This window comes from Acipenser ruthenus, chromosome 53, assembly GCF_902713425.1.
Source record: "Acipenser ruthenus chromosome 53, fAciRut3.2 maternal haplotype, whole genome shotgun sequence".
Taxonomy (NCBI): Eukaryota; Metazoa; Chordata; class Actinopteri; order Acipenseriformes; family Acipenseridae; genus Acipenser; species Acipenser ruthenus.
In genome coordinates, this window is record NC_081241.1 from 8,139,332 (window position 1) to 8,149,331 (window position 10,000).

Genomic DNA, 10,000 nt, shown 5'->3' on the forward strand with positions numbered 1-10,000 from the left:
CTTTGTAACTTTGATACACGTGCCGCTGACTCGTTACTTTGTCTTCTCAATATGAAACACTTCACAATACATGTATATAAAACACTGAGGTACTTTCTAGAACATTATACACTCTGAAAGAAGAAACAACATCTCATTCCCAGTCTGACAGAGCCACCTGCTGGAGATATAGAGAAGAATCGCTAATTGCTTTCAATAGCTGTGTTTTTAACTTGGACTATAACACCAGGGGAGAGCGCGAACGCAGCCCCCCACTCCCAGAAACGACACAGACGAGATTCCCGCATTTGCGACATGTGAGTTGTTCCACAAAAGGGATGGATGTGTAGAAAAGCATACACGTCTGCGTGAATGAAATTCAAAAATGGAAACAAATGTTTGCCCAATGTGTCTTTTGTACATTCTCTGCTTCAAATCAGAGGTGCCATCGAGTATAAAAAGGTGGGTGTGGGGCACAATGTTGGACGAATAGCTCTTTCGCATAAAGACCATTCAAATGTATTGTTTTATGCTGCAAAGCTCAAGGCTAGCTCTCCCTTCTAGTAACACGTATTACCATGCATGAGCCTTGCTATTGGCCCGCACATGCGCAGCCCAGAGCTGCTTAAGTGTTACTGTTTGTGACAAATGAGAGATCTGGAAATCACTCCCCCAACCTGTCACTGCATGAATGATATTAACCTAATACTATGAAAGAGATAAACCAAGAGAGTCATTCGCTTACGGCCATACCACCTTGAGAACGCCCGATCTCGTCTGATCTCGGAAGCTAAGCAAGGTCGGGCCTGGTTAGTACTTGGATGGGAGACCGCCTGGGAATACCAGGTGCTGTAAGCTTTTCTTTCTGCAGCTTGACAGGGGGCGCTATTTCCCTTGTTATTTATGTTACTAACCTGGAAGCTGTAAAGATAAACATCGTTTTCATTTTTTGTTTTTTTATTGTTCCATTCCACACAGGAACAAATCTGATAGTTTAATATGTTGCACACACCATTCTTAATTCCTCAATTCGTGACGAAATGTGACCCAGAAAGTTAAAAACAGTACATAAAATAAAATAGAATAAAAAAGATGTATGGGGACACTGGCATGCATACAGAGATATTATTATTATTATTATTATTATTATTATTATTATTATTATTATTATTATCTAATAATAATACAGTATTGAACATGCCCCCTGCTGGGAGCTTCTGGGAGAGCTGTCAATTTGTTGTCCTGTGCGTGAGTGTAGTGCTGCTTGAAAACTCCCGCCCCTCGCTGGATTGAAACTGGACATTTACATAACCTGTGCAGGGAGGTCCTGTTTCCCTGTATTTTACTTCATGGCTCACATTTCTTCAAGAGTAAGGGTTTCTGCATGGATCACGTGTGTTAGGTTTAATTTCGAGGTTTTTGTTTTGTTTTATCGTTGTATTTAATGATCTTTTGGAATACTGAAGTTATTACAGTAATGATGCTGTGCACAACGGTAGGAGTAGCTGTGTGTGTGTGTGGTCATCAGCGGCGCCAGAGAATTGTGATTGGGGGAGCTACGGGGGGGTGGAGCTGGATTGTTTATAGCAGGTGCTAAAGAATTTTGACGCAACAAACAATAACAAATAATACTTCTACAGAAAAACGAGATTCAATGATCCCGGGCTAATAGGCTACATAATTGAAATGCACGTTACTAAATGTTTAACGTTATACAACAACGCCAGCACAATTAATTCCGTGAATTTAGAATGAACAAATCAAATGCATACAAAAAGTTTACGACAACAAGCACGAACAAACAATCACTATCCAAATCATATTTACCACAGAAAGTATCTGTGGATTTACTGGCCTATAAGTTTTCTTTTTGTACTCTTACAAAACATAATCCATCCCCCTCCTCCCAGAACACTGAACTCACACACACATAGGTTAAATGCTGACGGTATGATCAACCTACGCAAACAAAGTCATTTAAACCAGCATATCAACAAAGATTGCTGTACTGTACTCACCAGTCACAGGAGAACAATCCCCCTGTTGTTGTGATTTGCAGTGAAGCGGTCAATCACTGCATTCATGTCCAATTCTTTGGTCCTTCTGGAACTGATCTCTAGAACCTACGAACTTATTGTTTTACACCGAATCGATTCGACACTTCGAAACTGCTAGACTAACCTTAACGTTATCACGCACATGCAATCACACTTGCAATGAACCAACCAATCAAATCACACACAACAAGCAGCAAAGGTCAACGGTCATCATCACTTACTTAAATGAAAAATATGATTTCATAGTTTAGTTTTGTTACATATAAGTCAGTCCGATGCCTTCATATATATTTTTTTTTCCATAAATATTTTTCATCATAAAATTACTGGGGGTTTGGGGGTGCATAGGGGGGGCTCAGCCTTTTTCAGGGGGTGCTTAAGCCCCCGCTAGCCCCTCCCTCCCGCCGCTGTTGTGTGTGGTCCTGTTGGATGTGCCTAATCTTGTTCTGTCTAGGAAACAGACAGGCTAATTAAGGGACAAACGAATAATACAGTACTAAGCTACATCTGTAAATCCTAACCAGTCTAATAAACAGATGTTTTCTGCTTATCATGCAAAGGCTGCCCTTCGAATCGATGATATCATGGGGCAAGTTCAGCACAGAAGATGGGTTCTTGGTCTCAGTTCAGCTCCTCCTACATGGCACAAGGCAGCCTCAGCTCAACAGAGAAAGCTGGTGGTCAACGAGGTGCAAAAACAGGAGGAGAGGATGAGGTGCGTAAAGGCCGTTTCCCAGGCCAAGCAGGGAGAATGGATGAGATGGGAGAGTGTGGAACAACGCAAGATTGGCTGGCAAGACCTATGGTCAATGGAACAGAGCAGGATCAATTTCCTCATCAGGTCAACATATGATGTTCTCCCATCACCACAGAACCTAAACCTCTGGGTAGGAGAGGATCCCTCATGTCCTTTGTGTTCATCACCTGCAACATTAAGGCACATTTTGACAGGATGTAAGGTGACTCTTAGCCAAGGACTGTTTACTTGGCACCATGACCAGGTGCTGCATTGTTTGGCCTTAGCATTGGAAGACAAGCGTAACATGACCAATAAGTTGCCACCAGTTCCATCAAAACATTACACACAAAAGACAACATTCCTCCACCCAGGAGAGCAACCACCAAGAAAAGGTGTTAAAACCAAGCCTCTCCCAGGACAACTGGAAGCTGTTGGTCAACGGCTTATTTTTCCACCGATGGCTTAGTGCCTGCTCACTAGTGGGTACTAAACACTTTAGATTGTAAATCTTCTAATACGCACATTTCATTGAAAATACTTCACAGATTGTCAAAAATTGAGAAAACCCCAAACTCAAGGGGGCGCTGCAAGAGAACCAAAATTTGCAGACCCTTATTAGACATATTTGGAATCTGACATCCAGATAAAAGAGAGGTTCTTTGCTGAGCTTTCTAGACCGTCCAGAACCCTCTCAGCAACCATACATAGATAGTGTTTTGAAGCCTAACAAAGTAGTCTGTATTTTCCAATTTTTTTTGGGATAACATTTGTATTACAGTATTGATCTTTCTGATATCTGGCACACGTATTCAGAGCATCACTCTGATGTCAGAACACTTTGAATGGTGTTTCTATGCCAAGGGGTTGCTGAATTAGGGTAAAGAAGGTAGAAAACGAGTAGTATTTCATAAGAGTTTTTTTTCCAGGTTCTATGGGAGGGTCCTACAGCCAAACCATTGAAGCTACAGGTCAGAGATTCGGTATGCACAATCTACTGTACACAAGGGTAGTCTGTACCAACTTCCATTCTGTTAGACCTAAAGATGATAAATTAATAACCCTCCAAAAATGCTGAAAAGTTGTGTGGTCATTATTCTCAATGGATTTCAGCATCTGGTCGATATGGATTAGCAAATATGACCCTCTGTCCTGTTTATTACGTCACTAATAAATCAAAATATTTTAAGCGTGTAAACTGTTGTCCTGGAAACAATGCACGATAGCAGGACTAACTAATAATAATAACAAACCTGGGGGGCTTCAAATGGATGTTTGAAACATGCAAGTCTCTGTTCATACAGGCAGCCCTCTCCCTGCATTCACTGCAAAATAATATTATTATTATTATTATTTATTTCTTAGCAGACGCCCTTATCCAGGACGACTTACAGTCATAAACAAAAATACATTTCAAGAATCACAGTACAAGTATTAATATAATTAAGAGCAAGATAAATACAATGACTTTGGTTCAAGCAAGTACAAGTGTGACAAAATACGATTCAATATCAGAGCAGATAACAGTGTCAGTGATAGTTACATCAGGATATAATTAAATACAAAATACTACAGATTAAATAACACTTGACAGATTACAGTACTCTAAAGTACAGGATTAAATGCAGTAAAATAGGGGCAGATAAGAGCAAGTAAATCGCATTAAGGAAGGTGATAAAGTGATCAGAGGGAAAAAAACAGAGGAGTTCTATAGGTGCTGTCTGAAGAGGTGAGTCTTGAGGAGGAGCCGGAATGTGGTCAGGGATTGGGCAGTCCTGACATCTGTAGGAAGGTCGTTCCACCACTGCGGAGAGAGGGTGGAGAAGGAGCGGGCTCTGGAGGCAGGGGAGCGTAAAGGAGGTAGAGCCAGTCTTTTAGTGCAGGAGGAGCGGAGAGGTCGAGTGGGGGTGTAGGGAGAGATGAGGGTCTGGAGGGAGCTGGGTGCAGTCTGGTCAATATTAGACTTGCATTGTTATGTCTACATGGTAACACAAACATACTGGTCTCGTATGGGAACTCCCTTCTTCTTATTGTCGTTTCTGCCAAAAGTTACAAGTGCTGCTACATTTGTAAGCAATCGATGTAAAGTTTCCAGTTGGGTAGCTCTCGCAGGTGAGGTGTGCTTTTAAGGATCTGGCTGGGGATTTCCTCATTGGGACACTGGGGAGCTCATATTATTTATTTTCTTAGCAGACACCCTTACCCAGGGCGACTTAGAGTTGTGATTGTATTTTGTAATTTGTGTTTTGTGACTGTATTTTTTATTAATATTGTGTTTAAAATACAGGGAAAATCACAAAATATACAGTTTTCTATATGCTTTCACATAAAATATATAATATATCTCATCATGATGGGATTATGATCTTAATGTCATCAACAACATATAATGTTGTGTCAATCATTTATTTCCTCATTAATAACATAGTTTTGTGGGAGGTTGATTAATGCATTTAAACACAATGACGTTAATTCAGCACTCTCCATATTGAAAGACGCTGTGATGCATTTCCTAATGCAGCCCGGTATTTCAGTAAGTCAAAAAAATAACTACAAACGGGGGTAGCATACTTGAGACTAGTTTACAAAATGTTTTCACAGCTGTGCAACGGCGTGTGTGCGGCTGATAGGAGATTTTTGGGTGCGTTCACGGGGATCATTCAGAGCAGATTCTGTGCAGACTCTGACCGATTTATCCAATGCGTGCGTTCACAGAGCTCATTCTTAAAAGATCATTGGTTAAACTGGTCAGAGTCTGCACTGAATCTGCATTTAACTTGTTAAAACCCCAGCCCCTCACAGGCAATTTCCGCCTGGGGGGCTGTGCCCTTAAATAAATCACAATATCTTCTAAAGTATAGACAGCACAGGCATGGTTCAGGGCTTGAATTCAAGGTAACCCCTTGGGCATCAGGACTAAAACCTCAGGTGTGATAAAAGTCTTACTCAGTACCACACTGGAAGGAGATATCCAGAAAAAATACATAAAAAAACAACAAACGCTTTTCATTTTTTTATGTTCTATAGTATTTTTTCAACTTGGAGCATATGAAAAGAGCCAGATTTTTTTCCAGTGCTTCACCAACTTGTCTACTATACTGGGTAAATTTGGAACTGTTTGAACAAAGGGATCAAATTCTACAGGAGTTTTTACAAACCTCTCCAAACCTCTCCAAAAATGAACATTGTGTAAATCTTTATGTCCAGTGATACACTAGTTTCTTGAGCAAGTTCTAAAAGGGATGTGAACTTCTGGCACCTCACATGCTATCCATTGCCACATGAATTAGGTTTTTGTAATCCTCTTTTTTTTTTTTGTCCAATATTTCATTCAAAAGGTGGCCTTTTTGGAGAGCTTTGTGGTGCCCGAAATGTATCCATGATGAGTATTCATGACAAATCCTCTCAATCCATATGCCACAACTGTCAGGCACATTGCTCTCACATAACTGTCTGTTTGTGCAGGAGAATGTTGCTACTGAGACTTTTCTGAAGCTCTGAATTTTCAGTACTTGATTCTGTATTTTTGTTACTCACTTGAAAGTATGTAAATGTCAAGAAGCAAAATAACGAAGATTTTTTTTTTTTTCAAAAAAAAGTGTTTACTTCAAATCAAATATTTTCTTTTTCAAACAATGAATACAACTGAACAAAAACCTAATAACACCACGAACTGTACAAAATGAACAAATGAACTACTTACATCCCTAAGTTGCTATAAAGTTTTTTTTTCCTAACGCATGTGCCATTTCTTGAAGCAGTTTCTGTCCACAATGACACATAATGGCACATCACAGGCTTCGCATTTCCAGGGCGTTTTGTTCCTGAGTTTCCCTTCATTGCACAAAGCACAGTGTCTACGCCCGAAGGAGGTCTTCATGGAGGGGTCGAGTTCCTTGCCCTCTGTAATGGCTACAGGGACACAGAGTTTACCTGTACTCACACTGGCCTCCTGCTCCACAAGCCTGATGTCCACCAGCTGCTTGCATAGCTCCTCTCTAAACGTTTTCTGTGAAAGTGCCTTTGTAGTTTGAGCCTGTGCCAATTCCTTATGAAGCAAAAAACTGTTGACAACAGCAATGTCAATGAAATGATAAAAAATTTTCTTGTACCACTTTTGTGTTTTCTGTGCCATGTTGTAGTATTTTATAAGGGCATCTGACAAATCCACTCCTCCCATGTGCTGATTGTAGGCCTTTACAGGAGTAGGAACAGGAACATTCCGCATTCCCCAAGTCCCATCTTCATTCCTTACCCGTCTCTGGACTTTGTCTCCTGTGTACACTTTATGAATGGAACTGCACATCGTCACTTCACGTGTATCCATCCACTTGGTGTACAGCAGTTTGTCACTTCGTATCCAGCGAATTGTCCCCCTATCAGCTTTTTTAGGGAGGGCGTTTTCTTTTGTCTGTGGGAAGCCCTGAAGAGTTTCTCTAATGGTCCCACATGCTCCAAATTTGAGCTTGTAAAGGTCCCGAAACAGTGTTGTGCTGGTGTAGAAATTGTCAACATACACATGGTACCCTGTGCCTAAGTATGACACCTTTATGAGGTTCATAACGGAGTCATAACTCAGTCCTTTACCAGAATCTGATTTGGATTTTCCTGTGTAGATGTTGAAATCACATGTGTACCCGTTGTGGGCATCAGCCAGCACGAACAGCTTGAAGCCCCATTTTATCGGCTTTGCTTTCATGTACTGCTTGAACCCGATCCTGGCTTTTGAGGCCACCATGCGTTCATCAATTGAAAGGTTCTGTCGGGGGTGGTAGTATGCCTTGCAGGACAGGAGGAGGGAATCCAAGAGGGGTCTGAGACGGAAGAGGCGATCGTGTTGTGGAGTTCCTTTCTTCTGATCATTCTCTTTATCTTCCTCTGAGTCACTTATGTGCAGAGTCCAAGCGATGGCTTCATATCTCTTCCTGGACATCACAGTGTGACAGAATGGGATTCCATAAGGCCTACGTGGACTCCAGTAATCCCTCACGGTGTGAGTTGTCAGTAGCCCCATGAAAATTAGGATTCCTAAAAACTGGTAGAGCTCCTTGATTGAAACTGGATCCCACTGGTATTTTTTCCCCTGGGCCTGCTGCTTTTTTCCATTTTTATTTGTGTTTGTACACAAAGACTGAACGACGTTCATGCTGAAGTAAAGCTGGAAGAGGTCTAGCGGGGAATACTTTTTTGAAGTATCCAGTTGTGCTCCAGGTGCTCGTGCAGGACAGAAGCGGTGCTGCACAGGTTCGACGTCGTCCTCAGTTACAAATTTCCACCTCTCCTCAGGGTCTGAGGTTGTGGGGGTGGGGGTGCTTGCCCGCCTGCTCTCAACTGGTCTTGCAGGCATGCTTGAGGTGATATAAGGGAGAGGGGTGGGAATGGATCGTCTCCTTTTCTGCTGAGAAACATCAAAACTCTCACTTGTTGAGAGGGGAGGGTTTTCTTCAGTGTCCTCACTGAAAATAAAAAGTGAAATGAATTGAAAATTAGAATAACATTTCCATTATCAATATCAATGAGCAACAGATTCAAGCACAGTATTTGCCCTGCTGAGAGGTGAACATTGATTACTGGATAAAGGTGTCTGCTAAATGTCTACAATAATAATACTAATAATAATGAGATTGCAGAGAACTTGGCTGCTCTAAATCAAGCTGCCAGACTAAAAACACCTCAGTTCCTTTCATCTTTACTGTGATTGGCAAACAATGGAACTGAGTGAGTGATTGTTGGGGCAGGCAGACAGCTTATCTTGAAAGGCTAAGAAAACCTACACTGTCTCTAGGTGAGTAACATCACTCCTTGTAATCATGGAATTATAAAAAAAAGTTTGCTAAACACTCCCATGCAATAAATCAGTGAACATCAATGAGAAAATAATAAAGAGGGTCAGGAAGCAACAATTATTTCTTGCATCTTTTTATTGCATGTAAAGATCAGAGACTGTATAGAGCAGCACAGCACAGATGAGACATGGTGTTGCTAAAAAATTGTTAAAAAAACGTTATTTCTATGTGTCCCTTGAGAGTCAAATGGTTGCATTTTCTAATAACATACTTACAGTAAAAAATGCATATTGAAAATGATGCATAATAATAATAATAATAATAATAATAATAATAATAATATAATATAATGTAGTGTGGATCCATTATACTTACAAATCCTGAAGAGGATCCAATCCATCTTCAAATGCTGCTTCAGACATTGAATCAGCGCTCTCCAACCCAGAAAGTTGATCACTTTCGCCGTCACTTTCACTACTATCCATCTCCTCCAAATCTTCAGAAAGACTGAATCGACTTCGTTTGGGATGCTTTGGAACACTGCTCCACATTTTGTTCGATTTTACAAATTTTACAAATTGAAAAATGATCAGAAAATGTTAAGAAACCGTGATCCGTTGTGCGTAATGCTGCGCGCTTGCTTGCAATAGATGTGGCTCTGTTTACTTTGCACATCGATTGCTCTGTAATGGATTGGGCTACAAACAAAGTCAAGGTATGATTGGACAGCTTGTGACCTCCCCTACAACGTGATCAGGGAGATTTTACCGTCATCAGATAGTTGTAAGACCAGAGCAGCAAAACGCACAGCTAGTCGATCGCAGTGGTTTTTGAAGCATGGGGTTCTAGACACATTGCCAAGGGGATATCTCAGCGGTGAAATGACGGATTTGAAAAATTCCTTCGCTGTTTGACGGTAAGAAAACAACGATTTTGATATTGAGTCAATTTTTTTTTTCTCTTTTGCTTTTGTAATAATATTACAAATGATTTATGAAATATAATGTGTAATTGCAGTACCATGTTGTATGAATACATTCATTTTAATACACTTACAGTGTGTGTGTGAGTTAATTCAAAACTAAATTTAATGTAAAAATTAATAAAATCTCTAACTTGTGTGTTTTGTGTTGAATGTGCTGCCCTTCTCTCTTTTAGTATTGGCCCTTCACTTCCTAAAAAAATGAAAAAAAATCAATACAGCATCTTTATTAAATTCATTAGTTTGATGTATTATGTGCTTGTGAATATGTTATAAGGGATTCTAAAAATGGGTATGATTGGCTGGCATATATTATAATCAGTTTATTAAAAGTTTACAATTTTCCACCTACATTCTCACAAAGGAAAATATGGTAATATATACATTTATTTTTCAATACTTCAAATGCCATTTGCACAGCTAAAGATTAAAAAAGTACTTCCTACAAGTTATACCAGCA

General features: G+C 40.2%; 1 protein-coding gene and 1 non-coding gene across 2 annotated transcripts; one reads left to right on the forward strand and one right to left on the reverse strand.

Annotated features, from left to right (window-relative positions):
• The first annotated feature begins 718 nt into the window (after window positions 1-718).
• Window positions 719-837, forward strand: LOC117968800 (5S ribosomal RNA). The gene has a single exon (XR_009320176.1). It is a non-coding gene; the product is annotated as a 5S ribosomal RNA (ribosomal RNA).
• Window positions 838-4,107: 3,270 nt separating this feature from the next.
• On the reverse strand, window positions 4,108-9,254 carry LOC131723169 (piggyBac transposable element-derived protein 4-like). The gene is made up of 2 exons (XM_059016649.1): window positions 8,934-9,254; window positions 4,108-8,228 (listed from the first exon to the last, which is right to left on the reverse strand). Exons 1-2 carry the CDS (start codon window positions 9,107-9,109, stop codon window positions 6,506-6,508), a joined length of 1,899 nt encoding a protein of 632 aa, XP_058872632.1. The 5' UTR covers window positions 9,110-9,254; the 3' UTR covers window positions 4,108-6,505.
• Between the last annotated feature and the right edge of the window lie 746 nt (window positions 9,255-10,000).